Source organism: Canis lupus, chromosome 16 (genome assembly GCF_048164855.1).
Source record: "Canis lupus baileyi chromosome 16, mCanLup2.hap1, whole genome shotgun sequence".
In the NCBI taxonomy this organism is placed as follows: Eukaryota; Metazoa; Chordata; class Mammalia; order Carnivora; family Canidae; genus Canis; species Canis lupus.
In genome coordinates this window covers 25,233,453-25,254,543 of record NC_132853.1, presented here as the reverse complement: position 1 = coordinate 25,254,543, position 21,091 = coordinate 25,233,453, and the positions used below count along the sequence as shown (strand labels likewise).

General features: G+C 38.2%; 1 protein-coding gene across 2 annotated transcripts in view; it reads right to left on the bottom strand.

The window, feature by feature from the left end:
• The window catches only part of PPM1D (protein phosphatase, Mg2+/Mn2+ dependent 1D), a 58,604-nt gene that overhangs the window by 25,197 nt on the left and 12,316 nt on the right, over positions 1-21,091 (bottom strand). Inside the window, exons 2-3 of one of the 2 annotated variants that reach the window (XM_072779637.1) lie at positions 15,056-15,284; positions 5,448-5,572 (exon numbers count right to left, since the gene is read on the bottom strand). In XM_072779637.1, the coding sequence (XP_072635738.1) occupies positions 5,448-5,572; positions 15,056-15,284 (354 nt within the window). The remainder of the gene's footprint in view (positions 1-5,447; positions 5,573-15,055; positions 15,285-21,091) is intronic. The other variant, XM_072779636.1, reaches the window with a different exon arrangement.

The following is a 21,091-nucleotide window of genomic DNA, read 5'->3' as shown; positions in this document are numbered from 1 at the left end:
TAGTGTTCTTTTATAGGCTTCTAGCCTAGGATCAGGAATAGCACTTACTTGTAACATTTCTTCAGGTTATACAATCTTGGCCAGAGCACAACATAGGGAATGTTGTATCAGTTTCAGCAAATCACACATATGGAAGCATACAATGTCCAACTATTCCACATTAGTGATGGTAATTTCAATCATTTAGTCAAGATGCTGCCTGATTTCTCTAATTACTATTTTTTTCTTTTTTTTTTTAAGTTTATTTATTTTTAGTAATCTCTATACCCAATGTGGGGCTGGAACTCACCACCCTGAGATCAAGAGTTACATGTTCTTCCAACTGAGCCAGCCAGGTGAGCCCCTAATTACTAGTTTTTCTCTCTTCCAACTAACAGTCTGTGGGGAGGTATTTTTAAATAATGCTGATATACCACTGCCTAAGTACTTCTGAATATCTGTATAATATAAAACATCAGGACTATACTCTATTTCTTCTCCAGGTAGTTAACAAATGCTAAATCAAGCTAAAGAAGGAAACATAGATGGGGTGCCTGGGTGGCTCAGTCTGTTAAGCATCTGACTCTTGGTTTTAGCTTGGGTCATGATCTAAGGGTTGTGACATCAAGCCCCACATGGGGCACCGTGCTCAGGGCACAGTCTGGGATTTTTTCCCTGTCCCTTATCCTCTGCCCCTCTTCCTGCTTATGCTCTAAAATAAATAAATAAAATCTTAAAAAAAAAAAAAAAAACAGAATTACATTACTTTAGATCTCTCTCCAAATACACTAATCAATACCTTTTGTACTGACTATATATTCTGTGAGAAACTCATTGAAAGCTACTGTTACTTAGTTTCTGTCTCCCCACCCTCATACTCTCCCAAGAAAAACCTAAGTATATATGAGAGAAATTTGGCCTAGTAGCAGTTCATAAGAAAAATATCTAAAGACTGGAGCTATTTTAATAAACCAAAAAATGGGATATGATTACTTAAAGCTAACGAAATGATTCCAGGACTGCATCAGCAGAAGTGTAATGCTCAGGTAGCAGGACTAAGTATTTCCATTATACTTCAAACTGGTCAGACCATATCTTGCAGAGTTTCCTCAATTCTGGAACATTTATTAAAGGAAACATCTAGAGGAATATGAGTGGACAAGAAAAATGAAAGGTCTGGGGATCCCCTGGGTGGCGCAGTGGTTTAGTGCCTGCCTTTGGCCCAGGGCGCGATCCTGGAGACCCGGGATCGAATCCCACGTCGGGCTCCCTGCATGGAGCCTGCTTCTCCCTCTGCCTGTGTCTCTGCCTCTCTCTCTCCCTCTCTCTGTGTGACTATCATGAATAAATAAACAAAATATTTAAAAAAAAAAAAAAGGAAAGGTCTGAAATCAGCCTAGAGGAAAGAGAGAGAAACATGCTAGCCAATTCTGAATAGGTAAATGATGGTCATTATGCAAAACGCAAAATAAGTACACTGTTCTGTTTTTGTTTCAGCATACAAAACTAGAGCCAACATCTGAAAGATTCATGGAGGCAGATTTTAGCTGACAATTATACAAGAGTTGTACTCTGAAATATTAAGATTTACTGAAGATATTCAACCAGGAGTTGAATTACTTCTTGTCTGAATTACTCTAGAGGTATCTCAGAACAGAGTTGGAATGTCTAAACAAGAAAAACCAGTTGGCTTTCCATCTTTCTGCCAATCCTCCACCTGTTCCTTCTTTTCCACTACACAATCACTTACAGGTTTCAAGGCTTAAAATGCTGGGCATGCACACTTTATGTATATAAAATAACTTGGCATCTACTTTTCTAAATTGAAGGTTCACCTTAACTTTTTGAACCTGAAGACCTTGCCCTCAGTCCAATGAGTTCCCCATAAAAGAAGTCTGTTCTTGGGGTGCCTGGGTGGTGCAATCAGTTAAGAGTCTGACTCTTAATTTCAGCTCAGGTCATGATCTCAAGGCCCTAGGATGGAGCCCACTTGGACACTACACTAAGTGCAGAGTCTGCTTGAGATTTTTTTCTCCCTCTCCCTCTGACTCTTCTGCTTGTGCTTGCTGCTCTCTAAGATAAACAGCGGATCCCTGGGTGGCTCAGTGGTTTGGTGCTGCCTTCGGCCCAGGATGTGATCCTGGAGTCCCGGGATCGAGTCCCGCATCAGACTCCCTGCATGGAGCCTGCTTCTCCCTCTGCCTGTGTCTCTGCCTCTCTCTCTGTCTCTCATGAATAAATAAATAAAGTCTCTAAAAAAATAAACAAATAGGGATCCCTGGGTGGCTGATTGGTTTAGCGCCTGCCTTTGGCCTAGGGCATGATCCTAGAGTCCTGGGATTGGGCTCCCTGCATGGAGCCTGCTTCTCCTTCTGCCTGTGTCTCTGCGTCTCTCATGAATAAATAAATAAAATCTTTAAAAAAAAAAAAATAAATCTTTAAAAAAACCTGTTTTTTTGGAATATTAATTCCTTGCCAATTATCACAATCCTCCCTCTTTCTCCTAACAAATTGAAAAAGCTACTATAGTATATGCTTATACTATGAACAAATAAGATGGGATAACAGCCTATTAGTTCTGCAAAAATCTACGAAACATGTAAAGTACCAAGAATACTGATATAGGCCCTTAAATAGTACCCTTGCCTCCAATTTTATTACCCTATAACTTTAACCATTACAGCAGTCAAATGATCCTTTCAAAAAAATGGATGTTACTGCCCTACTTCAATAAACACCAACAATAACAACTAACATTTATTTATAGAGCACTTATTATATGTTAGGCACTATTTTAAGTACTTTACATATATTAATGCATCTAACAGAATGAGTGCCTCAGAATGAGGCAGGTACCATTATTAGCCCCATTTACAGCTGAAAAAACTGTATCACATATATTAGGTAATTTATATACAGTAAGTGATTTGCCCAAGTTTGTACAGTAACAGCATTAGCATTGGACCCTAGGAAATTTGGCTCTAAAAAGTCTATGCTACAGTTCTGCTTTAACTGTTATTTTCTTTGGCCCCTTCTCTTCCTTCAGGTCTTTTTTTTTTTTTTTATGTATTTATTCATGAGAGACACAGACTGAGAGAGAGAGAGAGAGAGAGAGAGAGAGGCAGAGACACAGGCAGAGGGAGAAGCAGGCTCCATGCAGGGAGCCCGATATGGGACTTGATCCCGGGTCTCTGGGATCACGCCCTGGACCGAAGGCAAGCGCTAAACCACTGAGTCACCCAGGGATCCCCTCTTCCTTCAGGTCTTAACTCAAACATTACCTTTTTAATGTATTTTTTTTTAATTTTTATTTATTTATGATAGTCACAGAGAGAGAGAGAGGCGCAGAGACACAGGCAGAGGGAGAAGCAGGCTCCATGCACCGGGAGCCCGATGTGGGACTCGATCCCGAGTCCCCAGGATCGCGCCCTGGGCCAAAGGCAGGCGCCAAACCGCTGCGCCACCCAGGGATCCCCAAACATTACCTTTTTAAAGAATGTTCCTTGATCATCCTCTTTAATGTAGCCTTCCCCTGCTACCAATTACAGGTACATCATCTTATTTAATTCCTTTATGACACACTTTAGAAGAATTTTCTCATTTGTTCATTATCTATTTCCTCCACTAGATTACAAGTTCCATGAATAATGGGTATATCTGCATTTGATCACCAAAGATGAATAGGAAACAGTAATATGGTAGGCAGAATAATCTTTTGAAAATGCAAATCAGATGGTGTTAATCTTTACCTTAATATCCTCCAATGTTTCCCAGTATACTTAACACTAGAGTACAAATATCTGCCATGATGTGACCCATGTCTGCCTTATTAACTCCAACCTTTTGATAATTCCTAAAACATGCCCAGCTTGTTCCCAATTCAGGATCCATGCCTGTAATATTCTTTAACAGCCTGGGTGGCTCAGCAGTTTAGCGCCACCTTCAGCCCAGGGCGTGATCCTGGAGACCCAGAATCGAGTCCTACATCAGGTTCCCTGCATGGAGCCTGCTTCTCCCTCTGCCTGTGTCTCTGCCTCTCTGCCATTCTCTCTCTCTCTCTCTCTGTCTCATGAATAAATAAATAAAATCTTAAAAAAAAAAAAAAAAAGAATAGCTCCCTTTCAGCCATCAAATCTCAGCTAAAATAACACTTACTAAAAAGGAGCATTTCCATTACACTATATAAAATAGTTTTTCCCTTCTAAGTTACTCTTTATCACAGAACTTCATTTCTTTCCTTTATGGTATTTCCTAATTCATAATTACTTCACCTACAAGCTTACTTCTTTATTGCCTGTCTCCACAACTACATAGTGTTGCTTCAAGAAAGCAGACAGGAAAAAAAAAAAAAATAATATATATATATATATACACACACACATATACACACACACACACACACACACACCCATATATATAAAAAAAGAAAAAATATATATAATCAGTATCATCTTTCCAAAGCCTAACTCTGTGCCTGGCACTAGTCAGTACTCAAGTATCTGTTAGAAGAAAGAAGGAAGGGGATCCCTGGGTGGCTCAGCGGTTTAGCGCCTGCCTTTGGCCCAGGGCGTGATCCTGGAGACCCAGGATTGAGTCCCACGTCAGGCTCCTGGAATGGAGCCTGCTTCTCCCTCTGCCTGTGTCTCTGTCTCTCTCTCTGTCTATTTCTATCATAAATAAATAAATCTTTAAAAAAGAAGAAAGAAGGAAAAAACTTTTTTCTCTTATAAAAAAGAGAGAAAATTTTATAAGAGAAAATTTCTGTAAAAGGTAATTTAACCAGCACATCCAGATAAGATATTTCTATAGCTATAATCCTCTAGCCTTCCATCCAAAACCAAGTAAACTAGGAAAGAAGTATTTTTATTTTGTCATGAACAATTTATTTTGCTAGCCAAAGAAAAAAAGAGCTTTGAAGGCTCTTAAGAGAAATATGAAAGGCTGACATAGTGAAGCACATTTAAAAATAATTTTAAGGGTAACACCAAGCCTAGACTTATATATATTCCCCTAAGTACAGGTGGGAATCAGCAAAATGTTGAACATGACTCATGATTAAAGAGCAACTAGCACTGAAATCCGTATTTTCACCTTCCCCTCAATTAAGTTTTAAAGCATTTACTATGGGGCACCTGGTGGCTCAGTCAGTTAAGCATCTGCCTTCGGCTCAGGTCATGATCCCAGGGTCCTGGGATCAAGCCCCACATTAGGCTCCCTACTTAAGGCAGAGTCAGGTTCACCCATTCCCTTTGCTTCTCCCCACCCCGCTCTTGTGCTCGCTCCCTCTCTCTCCACCCCCCTCAAATAAAATCTTTTAAAAAATAAATAAAGCACTCACTATAATAACAGCATAAGTCTACCCCCATTATCTGTCAAATGGGGATTTACTTTTTAGTCTCTTCTTTTATGTTACCACCATAAGTTGTAGAAAATCCAGTATGATTTCACCAAATATAAATCCTACTTACCAAGTGCTCTTGCTACTGCCAGAAAAGGAATCTGGTCAATAACTGTGCTCCTTCTAACAGGTCCATTGTGAGAGAGCCGAGGTCGTTTCCAAACTACACGATTCACCCCAGACTTGTTCATCACACTGAAAAAAGTGCACAAAAATACCTTAAGTGAATTACATACAAGTAAGGTAGCTAACTCAATGTGTTAACCAATAACTAATACAACCAGATTATATGATCACAAAATAACGACTTATCTGATTCAGACACTAAGATGCATAAGCCAAAATTCCTTTCAGAGAGGAAAGCCAAAACAGGGTAGATTAACATGAGGAGAATCTGGAGATTACTGAGGTAGGTTAGACAGAACAGAGTAGAAGTAATGAGAAGAAAAATGAGTGGACATTATGTCAGGAAAAAAAAAACCAAGATAATGTGATAACTAAGGAAACTAAGGGGAGGAAGAAGAGGTTATAAATAAATAGAAAAAAAATGAAAAGGGGGGTAGCCGGGGTGGCTCAAAGGTTTAGCATCGCCTTCAGCCCAGGGCCTAATCCTGGAGATTTGGGATCAAGTCCCACGTCAAGCTCCCTGCATGGAGCCTGCTTCTCCCTCTGCCTGTGTCTCTGTCTGTCTCTCTGTGTCTCTCATGAATAAATAAATAAAATCTTAAAAAAAAAAATTGAAAAGGAGAAAAAAAATTGAAAAGGAGAGGTTATATAGTTTTTGATGGATTTGAGGGTGCTGAATAACAGTATAACTTCAGTTTTAATATTTTTAATTTGAGGATATACCTCAATAGAAATATCAATATATTTAGATATTTCTGTATTTAGAAGCATGAAAGTAGACTCTGGAAACAAATTAGCTTGAGAGATATAGATATGGGAGTTAGAGAATAAGAAAACTCTTAGGAATTTGGCAGAGGATCAACAGAAATCTGTAATTAGTACACAAAGAAGTTAATACATGCTAGGGTGCCTAAAACAGGAAAATGTTCAAATCTTTAAGCAAAACAAGTAATAAAACACAAAAGAGATGGTCTCTCAGAAGGTACCTGGCATGACTGAAATGATAAACTGGCTCTTAATTTAATCATAATCTGCCTGGGGGTGCCTAGATGGCTCAGTTGGTTACGTGTCTACCTTTGGCTCAGGTCATGATCTCAGGGTCCTGGGACAGAGCCTCAAGTTGGGCTACCTGCTCAGCAGGGAGTCTGCTTCTCCCTCTTCCTCTAACACTCCCCACCATTCACGTTCTCTCTCAAATAAATAAAATCTTCCAAAAAATAATTTGCCTGAATTAAAAAAAAAAATCAAGAGAAGAAAAATGCTCCTCTGAACAACTAGAAAAGTTAGCATGAAGAGTAGCAAAGAGAATTTTCAATAAACAATACTAGCCTAACTGATATTAAGTCCATCTGACAAGGGCAGCCCTGGTGGCGCAGAGGTTTAGCACCGCCTGCAACCCACAGCATGATCCTGGAGACCCGGGATCGAGTCCCACATCGGTGCCTACTTCTCCCTTTGCCTGTGTCTGTCTCTGCCTCTCTCTCTAGCTGTGTCTCTATGAATAAATAAAAAATCTTAAAAAAAAAAAAGTCCATCTGACAAGATACATGCATAAGACAGAGGTTTATTCCCAAGGCTCTCAAAGATCTATGACACTAAAATAATCTAAGTCTTCTCACTTAGAGCCCCTATGCATCCAGAAATGTTTTGATTATAATCTGAAATTTCATTCATCTACAGGAGGCCAGCTGACAATAATATGTGGTTTCCTTGTTGGTTATTTTTCTCATGATTAATGAGTACTAAGACATCCTGATGCAGACACGACTGAGTCCTTTATGAGTTTATTATGTTGACCTTGAGTAGCATGACTCTATCCTCCTAAACCTGATGAACACTGAAATGAAACTGACTTCATGTGTAAAGACTTCATATGTAAAGATGTGTAAAGTTGAAGACAGGACAAATAGTGACCACCCTCAAAAGAATGTCACTATAAAATTCCATACATCTCAGCAGCTGCCAGCCAGTTAACCCCCAACTATGGCTTTTCTATCTCTAACTTCAAAGGAATGAACATACTAGAGAAAAAAGAGACAACAAATGGAATAAAAATCCTAAGAGAAGCAAAATAAAGGCATAAGCCTTATAAATGAGAAAAGGCCACTCTTCCGCTGAGCCAAGAAAAACATGAATGTTGTGGAACAGCCTCAACCTTCTTTCTGAAGTGGAAAACAAACTTATCTGATAAGGGCAGGCCAGGAGGTCTGAGTAGCTCTGTCTCATGAAATTCTGCAATGATGGAAATGTTCACTCTGTCCTATGTGGCTAGTGAGCACTGTAACTATGGCCAGTGCCAACGAAGAACTGAATTTTTCATTTCAATTGTAATTAAATTATATTGCAGTTTAAACAACCATATGTGGCTAATGGCAATTATATTAGATAGCAGAGAGGAGGAATGAAGCAAGTACAGAATGATCACCAAACTTTATCAATGATAACACAGAAGAGAAATTCCAGAGTTGGTTATTTACTATCCCTTTTGAGAACTCATTTAGTTTAATTCACAGTCCTCAAAGCAACACTGTTCTAGGTCACAGCAAGTTAGAATACTAAAGGTGGTCATTTTGTTATTTTATGCTTTCTTCAATGCTGATCCTCAAAAAACAAACAAGAGAGTAAAGATTAAATCTACCATTCACAAGAGATGTGTCATTCTGCCTTCATACCACCTTAAATCCTATTGTTTCCTAAACCTGCTCCCTAAAATGTAAGGCTTAATACTTAAATACAGTAGCTACTCAAATTGTTTCCATTATAACTCTAGATAGGAGCTCTCTTGATACTTAATAATCAAAGATATTATTGCCTCTGTGCTTCAGAAGAACAAAAAACAAAATAATGGTACTGGTTAAAACAAAGTTTTAAATCCAGTATCAAAAACCCAAAGCAATGTTATAAAAGATACTGCTTTTTATTGCACTCCCTGCTGTTGTCCTGTATGATTAAAAGGCATATACAAAGGAACAGCCTGATATGCAGAGAGCTGACTGAGCAGCAACAGAAGGCTGGAAAAACAGAGCACTGGCCAGTTGCCTAGGGTGAGACAGAGGGAAAGGAGGAAATAACTTATAATAAAACAGCTCAATTTGTGCAAAAAGACACCTGCTCCCAAATGGCAAAGAGCATCTGTCCAACTATCCAGATGGTATTTTAAGTGATAAGACAAAAACATAAACTCTAAAAAAATGTTATTAAAAAATCAAATAATATATAATTTAACTATTCACATCGAAAAATAAAGAAAGAATAGTCAAAGAATATTTTTTAAAAATTAATGAAAAGGGACCAGGATTACCAATATTAAAAATTATAGGGACTCCTGGGTGGCTTAGCAGTTGGGAATCTGCCTTTGGCTCAGGGTGTGATCCCGGGGTACCAGGATCGAATCCCACATCGGGCTTCCTGCATGGTGCCTGCTTCTCCCTTTGCCTATGTCTCTGCCTCTCTCTGTCTCTCACGAATAAATAAATAAAAGCTTAAAAATTTTATAATAAAGCCACAATTGGGATCCCTGGGTGGCGCAGCGGTTTGGCGCCTGCCTTTGGCCCGGGGCACGATCCTGGAGACCCGGGATCGAATCCCACGTCGGGCTCCCGGTGCATGGAGCCTGCTTCTCCCTCTGCCTGTGTCTCTGCCTCTCTCTCTCTCTCTGTGACTATCATAAATAAATAAAAATTAAAAAAATAAAAAATAAAAAAATAAAGCCACAATGTTTTTTAAAGTACTCTACTGGGGGCAGCCCCGGTGGCACAGCGGTTTAGCGCCACCTGCAGCCCAGGACGTGATCCTGGAGACCCTAGGAGAGAGTCGCACATCAGGCTCTCTGCATGGTGCCTGCTTCTCCCTCTGCCTGTGTCTCTGCCTCTCTCTCTGTGTGTCTCTATGAATAAATAAATAAAATCTTTAAAAAAAAAAAGCTCCTTAAAAAAAAATACTCTACTGGTACATGAACATACAGTATAAAAAATAGCCCAGAAAAAGACCCAAATATATACAAGAATTCAGTTTGTAATTGCAAAGCCCACTTTGCATGCGTATGAGCAATGGTCTCAGATACAGACTGACCTTCACACTCATAGGATCAAATAGATGACAGCATGAAACCAGGCTCATTTAACTTCGTAGGATACAGAGGAGGAAACGGTATGCCAGCGTAGCAGCTTCAATCATGTTGTCTTCAGCAATTGTCCTTAACAGAAATCCAAGAGCTATTTTCTAGCCCCCATAAATGAACTTCATATGCCACAGGTAAATTTCATATGCCACAGGAATCAGTGTCTTATAAGAGCCTGTGACTTACTGTACCTACATAAGTCAAACTGCATGCATACAGGGCAGCTAATAAGGTCTGTGCTTCCCAATAGAAATTTATAGTCCACTCAAAATCTTCTCTCCAGATCAGTTCTAATTCAAGACTCATTCTACCATAAGCAATATATTACCTTATAACAGAACTGACATTCTATCTTAACCAGAGAAACAGTGATAGAAGAGGTAAACTCAAGGTCATCTTCCCACTAAAGAGGGGTTTTACACCTTGTTAGCCTTCTATTCAGTAAGAAAAAGATATATAATTATTCCATAGCTACTAATGACCACTGATTAAAAAAAAAATTTAACTTGGGTCTCTACTACACATCTCAGATTTTAAAATTCCAGTGAGACTGAAGGTTAAAATGTTCAAGATGAAATCATACGAGTACTAGAAAAGTGGTTCTCAAAATATGGTTCAGAGGCCCCTGAGAGTCCCCCAGACGTTTTCAGGGGGTCTGTTAGGTCAAAATTATTTTCATAAGACCATGTACATACAGTGGAGTTTTTGAGAGACTACATGACTTGATACAATATTAAATAACAAAATGTGTCAATATTTGGATCTGTGTAACTCAGGAAACCAGTATTTTACAAATGACCAATGCCTATGTTACAAAATCACACTTGCAGGCTATATACTACATGTTTCCAACTACATATGATCTTCTGGAAAAAAACACAACTATGGGGACTTAAAGATATCAGTGGTTCCCATGAGTAAGTTAGAAGGAAAGGATAAACAGGCAGAGCACACAAGGCTTTTAGGACAGTGAAACTTTTTATGATACTATAATGGTAGATACATGGCATTATATATTTGTCAAAACCCTACAATATCCCTAATGTAAACTATGGGCTTTGAGTGACGATATGTCAATGTAGGGTCATCAATTGTAACAAATACACCATTCTGTTATAGGATGTTGGTAGTGGGAGAAACTGTGCATAAAAGAGGCAGGGAGGAGCACCTGGGAGGCTCAGGTCCTGATCCTGGGGTCCTGGGATCAAGTCCCATGTCAGGCTCTCCACAGGGAAGCCTGTCTATGCCTATGTCTCTGCCTCTCTGTGTGTCTCTCATGAATAAACAAGATCTTAAAAGAGAGAGAGAGAGAGAGAGAGAGAGAGAGAGGAGGCAGGGAGTATACAGGAACTCTCTGTACTTTCCATTTAATTTTGCAGTGAACCTAAAACTACTCTAAAAAATAAAGTCTGGGCAGCCCGGGTGGCTCAGCAGTTTAGCACCGCCTTCAGCACAGGGCCTGATCCTGGAGACCCGGGATCGAGACCCAGGTCGGGCTCCCTGCATGGAGCCTACTTCTCCCTCTGTCTCTCTCTCTCTCTCTCTCTGTCTCTCTCATGAGTGAATAAATAAAATCTTTAAAAAAAATAAAATAAAATAAATAAAAAATAGTCTATTAATAAAAAAAATGCATGGATTAAAAAATCATTTAACCAATGGCTCTTAATTGATACACCTACAGATCTTAATGTAAGCATATAAGAAGGCCACTAAAAAAAAAAGGCCACTGATATAATTTCAGACACCACACTATTTCTTTTTTCAAGATTTTATTTATTCATGACAGACACAGAGAGAAAGAGAAAGAGAGAGAGAGAGAGGCAGAGAGGCAGAGGCTAAACTGCTGGGCTGCCCAAGACACCACACTATTATTAACCTTTAAGAAACTATTTCTTTGAGTTATGGAATAATACCAAAGAATATCCCCATACGTGAAAAAGCTATTAAAATACTCCTCCCTGGGCAGCCCGGGGGGCTCAGCGGTTTGGTGCCTGCCTTCGGCCCAGGGCATAATCTTGTTCTATACCTATAAAAGACCAGTTTTACTTCTGATACTATAACCAAAAAGCAGACTAGATAATAGACTGATAGCAGAAGCAGATATGAGAATCTAGGTGGTCTTCTATTAAGCCAGATATTAAGGAGACATATATGCAAAATAATGCCAAGCCTCTCACTAAATATGTTTTGGGAAATAGCTAATTTTTCATTAAAAAGTGTTCATGTTAACACAATGGGTTTAATACTGTTATTTTTCAGGGCACGTGGGTGGCTCAGTCAGTTGAGACTTTTGATTTCGGCTCAGGTCATAATCTCAGGGTCCTGGGATGGAGCCCAGTGTGGGCAGGCTCCCCACTCATTGCGGAGTCTACTTGTCTTCCTCTCCCTCTGTCCCTCCCCCTACTCACATGCACACTAGAGCTCTGTCTCTCAAATCTTTAAACATATATAGTTATTTTTCAATGAACTAACAAATAAGTAAAAATGTCTCTATTTTTAGTTTCTAAAATCATTATATATAGCCAATATAAACAAAAAGCTCTTCAAGGTAGGCCCTCAATTTTTAAGGGTATAAAGGGTTCCTAAACCCAAAAATATCCCTAAGAGTTTTTAATAACCTCAGAATACGAGAACTATATGTACAGCATAAAAAAAATCAAGTCATATCAGAAGAGACTGGTAACTATATTAAAACAAACTTTCATGTAGAAAACAAAATTCCAGGACCATAATTCAAAGCCAAATTATGAAAACAACACCTGAAACACATTACATCACATAAGACTAATTTCTCTAATTGTGAAGCAGCTCTTACATATTAATACAAAAAAAGGCTAATAACCATCTTCCCCCTAAAATGAACAGAGTATAAACAGAAATACACAGAAAAGGAAATATAAATAGTTGTTAAACAAATAAAAGATAGTCAACCTTTCTCATAAGACAAATTAAAATCAAAACATCACCAAGTTTCCCCCCATTAACCTAAAAGTCAGTATGATCAAAAGGTTCCAGAAGGATATTGTCAAGGGCATCTACATACTGACAGAAGTGTAAACTGGTACAACCTCATAGAGACTAATAGTTGTCAATATTCAAAACATACTCCTCTTTGGCCCAGCAAGTCCTTCTAGGAAATGATCTTACAAATATACTTGTATGTACAAAAAGATGCTTGTACGTGATTTTTCATTTTACAATAATGTCTGTAATAGTAAATAAAAAATAAACTTAAAAAGCAGAAACATTCTTCAATAGGAGACTAGTTAAATAAATGATGGTACATCTATATATGGTACAGCTTCATATCTGATTGTGTATTATGAGTCTCTCTCTATGAAAGGTTACACAACAATATTGGGTTTTGAGGGAGAGGGGAACTGTGAAGCCTGTGGAACAGCAGCAGCTGAGAGACTTTCTGAAGTATATCATTTTAGGCTACCTAAATTTTAATCAAATGAATGCTACCATTAAAAAAAAAACTACAGGGACACCTGGGTGGCTCAGCAGTTGAGCGCCTGCCTTCGGCTCAGAGCATTATCCAGGGTCCAGGATTGAGTCCCGCATCAGGTTCCTTGTATATTATTATATACTTAAGCATTCTTGAGTTGTTGGGCCTTCAAGTATTTCCAGCCTTTAACAGTCATTAAACATTGCTATAATCACTGTTCCGATATTCTGGTCCACATTTCATATTTCTTTAGAGTACATTCCTGAAATTACTGAGTCTGTAAACATTTGAAGCTAGTGGGTATAAATTATATTCTATATTGTTCACACTAATTTATAATCCTACCAACAGGATTCCCATTTCAACAAAAATATTGAGAAGTATTTCTCTTTTTTAAAAATTTTGCTAACCCAACAGCAGGAAACAGTTTCATTTTAATAATTTTTTTTGCGGGGCACTGGGTGGCTTACTGGTTGAGCGTCTATTGTGAGGCTCAGGTCATGATCCTGGGGTCCTGGGATGGAGTCCCGCAATGGGCTCCCTTTAGGAAGCATGCCTCTCCCTCTGCCTATGTCTCTGCCTCAATCTCTCATGAATAAATAAACAAAATCTTTTAAAAAAATCAATAATTTTTTTTCAAATGTTTGCTATTCTTTTGCTTTTTTTTTTTTTTTTTTTTTTTTTTTTTTTTTTTACTCTTTTGCATTTTTATTATTGTTCAAAGTCCTCTCTTTATTCACTATCTGGGGGTGGCAGTGTTAAGGATGTAAATTCTTTACCCCAGTTAGTTTACTAATACTCTGAAAAAGTCTATTTTGATTTAATAGAAGAAAAATGAGGCAAGCAATAATATCATGGTAAGGCTTTAGTTAGAAGAACTATTTAGAAAATACTGGATTCTATTTAACTTGCCTCATTCCTTCAACTTCTAAAACTTAGTATTGGGATAATTTCTGAATTTTCTCATGATAAATAAATAAATAATAAATAAATAAATAAAATGTTCTCATGTTACTCATTCCTCTGATTTTTACAATAATCTTACATTTTAGTTTGCATCATAAAATATACTGAAGCCACTTTTAGTTTATAGCTTACAAATTACACATTAAGACAATAAGTTGAAAAAGACAAAAGAAAACAGTAAGAGGGATGCCTGGGTGGTTCAGTGGTTGAGCATGAGCCTGTGGCTCAGGGCATACTCCCAGAGTCCTGGGATAAAGCCCTACGGCAGGCTCCCCCTAAGGAGTCTGCTTCTCCCTCTGCTTATGTCTCTGCCTCTTTCTGTGTGTCTTTCATGAATAAATAAATAAAATCTTTCAAAAAAAAAAAAAAGAAAGAAAATAGTAAGAAAGGTTTGCAGCATATCTAACTTAGAAATCAAAGAAAAAAAACCTTAAGATTAATTTTTTTATTATTAAAGATTTTTATTTATTTATTCATGAGAGACAGAGAGAGAGATAGAGAGAGAAAGAGGCAGAGACATAGGCAGAGGGAGAAGCAGGCTCCCTGCAAGGAGCCCGATGTGGGACTCGATCTCTCGGTTCCTGGGATCAGGACCTGACCAAAGGCAGACGCTCAACCGCTGAGCCATCCAGGCGTCCTGCTTAAGATTAATTGTAACAAAATTCTATTCCCAAAGCCAGATTCAAATTGTTCTACTCTGGAACACTAACAGCTACTCTGTCCAGATTCCGAATGTCATGATGATCAGTATTTATGTAAAAGGTGATCAATAAATCTTTGTGTGTTTTATTTGACTCCCATGAAAATATTATTTCCCTCTGGATCTATTATCAGAAAACAGTCAACTCAAACTAACAAGATAAATATGAATGCAGATGGGTACTTCATCAGGCAAATTAAAAACTTATAATACTGAGAAATTAATCAAAAAGGAGTAACTGGTCAATCTGGTTAGTAAAGAAGAAAAGAACTAAATAGAACCAAGATAGGAAAGACAAAACAGCACAATGATTACCTCCCACCAAGTCCTTCGATTCGTTCTCTTTCCTTGGGAAGTTCTGGTTTATGGTCCTGTGTCACCTCCACAGCTCTGACAAAATCATCCTTCGGGTCATCCTGAATTCCAAGAACCACCCCTGAGTCACCCACGTGAGCTACATACATCTTCATGCCCCGTATGATGACCACACTGGCAGTTGTCCCTGACGTGCTGGGAAGACCTGTCATTGTCTTTGGCCATTCTGCTGTAATAAGAAATAAAATATTTTACTTTTCCAGATATAAACATTAATATTGTATCAGAATAAAAATGGCAACATGTCCACAATTAGCATGTTAAAACTTGAATTAGCATAGGATAAAATTTAAAAACATTTTGAAAGCTATTTGAAAAGAACTTGTGTTAATTCCTTCATCAACATATTAATAAATTAACTTTATAAATAATGTAATTATATTACAACCATCAAACAAATCCTAGGAGAAAAATATTACAGGACAGATTTACTAGTTCCACATGTCTTAGTCCTAACCTACATTTAGTGGGCGACGATGTGTTCAGAGTTTTGATACCTGTATAGCCAGTAGCTTAGCATCCATTTATTAATCTCTCTTTGAAAGGATTCTCAGAGGGATCCCTGGGTGGCGCAGCGGTTTAGCGCCTGCCTTTGGCCCAGGGTGCGATCCTGGAGACCCGGGATCGAATCCCACGTCGGGCTCCCGGTGCATGGAGCCTGCTTCTCCCTCTGCCTATGTCTCTGCCTCTCTCTCTCTCTCTCTGTGTGTGACTATCATAAATAAATAAAAATCTTAAAAAAAAAAAAGAAAGGATTCTCAGAAAAAGCTACTTATTGTCGAAATAGTTACTTTGGATATTCAAAATCTAATAAATAACATTTTTATGAGCACTTACTGTGTACCAGGTTCTGTGCTAAGAGCTTTACATATATTATCTCAAATAATATTTACAACAAACCACTAAGATAGGTAAATTATTCCCATTATTTTCATTTCACAGATGAGGAATCAATCATTTTAATAGTTAAGAAAGTTGTTTAAGATAACTCAAATATTAAATGGCAGAGACCCAATATAATATATTTAATCCTAAAACCTTATATTGACTAATTACATTCATTTGTCATTTAAAAAATCTGAAATATTCTGGAATATTAAACAAACTACAATTTATAGTTCAAGACAGCCAACTGAATCCAAACACTGACATAGTCTCCTCACCAAATCCCACTGAAAGGACAGAATATAAATATTAGAAAAGTTCACAGCAGTCATGAAACACAGAGGAGGGTCAAAGCAAATCTGAGGAATCCCTTGAATCTTAAAGAATTAATATAATTACAATTATATTAAGGGAAAAATCAGAATGTAAAATCTATAATCCAATAAGTGAAAAGCACAGTCATAAAGAAGGCAATACATCAGTTTTCCCTGGTAACAGAGTCCTGAAAAGCTCAAACTCAGAGATTGGGCAAAGGCTGAGGTAGCAATCAATGATATAAGCTTGGCAGATTTATTTTAAAACTGCAAAACCTAGGTCAGCGCCTAAACTCTCCACACAGTAAAAGGTGAAACATTTTAGTTCCTATGCTACCAGTACCTATAATACTTCTCTTTTAAGCAAAGTGATGCATCTGTTGATAGAAACCACAGGGTCTCAACAGCGATGAGGTGGAAGAAATAGGACCTAAAAAACTTGATGTGGTGCCACACAACTTTCATAGCCACAAGGCTTCTCTAGTATATTCATTCTAATTAGAGTTCTTTTCTTTACATTATTACATATGCTGAAAAGACAGTTCTTGAATCCTACAAAGCGTCTCCTCATCCCATTCTACAGATAGAATCTACACTACAGAATCCCGTTACTCGCAGCAGAGGGCTAGTTGCGGTATATGAAATAATGACCCTCACAATTGCTGAGGGAAACCAGAATGGCTACCAATATTGATGAAGTCAGAAATTCATACACATACACATGTAAAACCATCTGCAACAGTACCAGACACCCAGTAAGTGCTCGATAAATGTTAATTTTTGTTGTTATAACCATTATTTATGAAGAACAAACAGCCTAAGAGGCATCAAGAGCAGTACACAAAGAGAAAACCGCCCCCAAGAAAATATCTGTGGAAGAATCAAAAGAATCTATAGACTACTGGCATTGATAAGGTCCAGTAAAGTTACTGAATATAAACATTGTTATATATAAAAAAAAATCCATGCTATTTCTGTAAATCACCACCAACAACAACAAAAAAAATTTACAAAATGTGACTTAAAAAAAGATACCATTCACAACAGCAACAAAAGGTATATGGTATCTAGGAACAATGCTAACAAATTTCTAACAAGACCTTTATGGAAAAGTTATAAACTAGTGGACCAAAAGAACAGAATAGTCAGCACAGAAACAGACCCATGCATCCTCAAACACCTGATATATGAACAGTGGAGAAAAGACGGACTTTCAGGGGCACCTGGGTGGCTCAGTTAAGCATCTGCCTTCAGTTCAGGTCATGATCCCAGGGTCTTGGGATGGAGCCTGGCATTGGACCCCTGTTCAGTGGGACGTCTGCTTCTCTCTCTCCCTTTGCCCCTCCTCCTTACTTGTTCCCCCTCCAAAGAAATAAACAAAATCTTAAAAAAAAAAAAAAAAAGCTGACTTTCATTACATGGAATTGGGACAAGATTTTTAAAAAAGCAAAAACAAAAACACACTTTGGGTCTTTGATGCCAAGCACAAAAAAAAAAAAACAAAAACAAAACAAAAAAAAACCTAAAAAACCCTTTATATTGCCTAATATGAAAATGAAAGCTAAAATGCTTAGAAAATATATAGGAAGGTACATTCATGACCTCAGAATAGGAAAGGTATTCCTAAAGACAAAGAATGGCCTCGCCATATAAAGAAAATGATTGAGAAGCTGTAATACCATCAAAATTAAGAATTTCTGTTCATCAGAAAATACCATTACTAGAGTTAAAAAGATTACAGACTCACAGAATGGAGTTTGTAATAACACACCACAGAAATGGTATCCAGAATATATTAAAATGCTCCTACAAAACAAATCAAGACAAACTATGCAACAGAAAAATGGACAAAAGGCTTGAACAGAGGGATGCCTGGGTGGCTCAGTGGTTGAGCGTCTGCCTCGGCTCAGGATGTGTGATCCCCACCTCGGGGGGGATCAAGTCCCACATCGGGCTCCCTGCGGAGGAGTCTGCTTATCCCTCTGCCTATGTCTCTGCCTTTCTCTTTGTGTCTCTCATGAATGAATGAATAAATAAATAAACCTTTAAAAAAAAAACAAGAAGGTTGAACAGGCCTTTTGCAAAAGAGGAAATCCAAACATGCAAAGGTGTTCAGCATTTCTAATCAATAGGGAAATACAAATTAAAAACCACAATGAGCTACCACTACATAATTATCAGATAGCATAAATTAAAATCTGACAACAGAAACTGTGATTAAGGGCAGTCCCAGTGGCTTAGAGGTTTAATGCCTCCTTCGACCCAGGGTGTGATCCTGGAGACCCAAGATCGAGTCCCACATCAGGCTCCCTGCATGGAGCCCACTTCTTCCTCTGCCTGTGTCTCTGCCTCTCTCTCTCTGTGTCTCTCATGAATAAATGAATAAAATCTTAAAAAAAAAAAAAAGAAAGAAAGAAACTGTGATTAAGAATGTAGAACAACATGTCCTATCAACTACTGGTGGGAGTATAAACTGATATAACCACTTTGGAAAATATCCAGACATTATCAAAAATTAAGATGTATACACTTTGACTACTTACTATCCCTAAATATATGCCATAAATTAATGTCCATGTACACACAGTACATATGAATGTTCAGAGCTACATTGCTCATACAGGCTGAGGAGCATCCAAACGTTCAATGTGACAACAAACTACACTACATGTAACATGTAAGAATCTCACAAGAAGCATCAGAGGAAAGCAAACAGCATGATTTTCTTCATAAGAAAACTATCATATTTACAAATAAGTAGTAAAACTATTAAGCAAATCAGGGCACCTTGCTGGCTCAGTCACCGGAGCATTCAATTCTTGATTGGGGTTTTGGGATTGAGCCTGATGCCCAGTATACAGATTACCTAAAAATAAAATCTTGGTGCGCCTGTATGGCTCAGTTGGTTATGCATCCAACTCTCGATTTCAATGAAGGTCATGATCTCAGGGTCCTGAGACTGAGCCCCACATCAGGCTCCACACTGAGTTCCGTGGAGCTTGCTTAAGATTCTCTCCCCACCCCCCTGCCCCTGCTCCACCCCTCAGGCTATCTTTAAAAAATAATAAATAAATAAAATCTTTTAAAAAAGAAAAAAAGGGACACCTGGGTGGCTCAGTGGTTAAAAACGTCTGTCTCAGCTCAGGGCATGATCCTGGAGTCCTGGGATTGAATCCCACATCAGGCTCCCTGCATGGAGCCTGCTTCTCCCTCTGCCTATGTCTGCCTCTCTCTCTCTGTGTCTCTCATGAATAAATAAATAAAATCTTAAAAAAGAAAGAAGAGAAGAGAAGAGAAGAGAAGAGAAGAGAAGAGAAGAGAAGAGAAGAGAAGAGAAGAGAAGAGAAGAAGTTGGGCACCTAGGTAGCTCAGTTGATTAAGTGTGTCTACCTTTGACCCAAGTCATGAGCTCAGGGTCCTGGGATGGAGCCCCTCATTGGGCTCCCTGCTCAGTGGAGAGCCTGCTTCTCCCTCTCCCTCTGCCCCTCCTCCCTGCTTGTGCTTACTCTCTCTTAAATAAATTAGTAAAAAAAAATTTTTTTTTAAGGGAAAAAAAGTGATGCCTGGGTGGCTCAGTGGTTGGGCATCTGCCTTTGGCTTAGGGCATGATACTGGGATCTGGGATCCAGTCCCACATCATGCTCCCTGCAGGGAGCCTGCTTCTCCCTCTGCCTATGTCTCTGCCTCTCTCTCTCTGTGTCTCTCATGAATAAATAAAAAAACAAGTAAGTCCCTAGAACTATAGCCACAGAAGTCAGGATGATGGTTATCCTTTGAGAGACGATAATAATATGAGATGAGAAAAGACATATGGGAGCTTCTGTAGTATAGGCAACGTTCTCTTTCTTAACCATATGGTGTTCATTTTACAAGTCTTCATTGAAGTATACATTTATGTTTTATGGCCTTTTCTATATGTATACTATGTTATATTTCACAACTTGTTTAAAGTTAAAAAAAAAAAAAAAAAAAGCAGCAGCAGCTGGAAGAAGGCATCAATTTTGCAGGCATAGATCACAGCATACAGCTCCCCCAGCCCACCTAGTTTCCCAGTTTGGTTACAGATATTACTCCTAGAACCTCAGCCTAGAGTGTGTTGAATGTTTCTTTAACCCTTTCAGCTATTTTGTGGATTAACAATAGCTCTTGCTAAAACCTTTTCTTTTCAAATTATAATAGATTCTGTTTTGTAGTTAAGAAGCTAAAAAATTAAAAATCTATTATCACGATAAGTATTAATGAGGTGAACTCCTGGAAAGAAAGGTTTTTTAAGCACATTCAGAAAATAAAATTTACCAGCTGTTTGCAAAAGGCACCTAAAACAAGACAGAAAAGAAGAAAAAGAGCTTTAAAAAAAAAAAAAGGAGGGGATCCCTGGGTGGCTCAGCAGTTTAGCACCTGCCTTTGGCCCAGGGCACAATCCTGGAGTCCCAGGATTGAGTCCCATGTCGGGCTCCCGGCATGGAGCCTGCTTCTCCCTCCTTCTGTGTCTCTGCCCCTCTCTCTCTCTCTGTCTATCATGAATAAATAAATAAATAAATAAATCTTTTTTTAAAGGATATTCAAATATACAATATTAACATTTAAATCATGTTTTTGGTCAAAAACCTTAATATCTACAAAGAACTATTCTGCAAAGATCTAAAAATATTGAACAATCCATGCTTTCTTCATTTGAAAAGTCAATCTTTTATCATGTTACATTTTGCCTAACCTTTTTCTAGACTCCTACACTAACTAATCTATTTATGGTTATTAGTATATGTGCTGCTGAAGC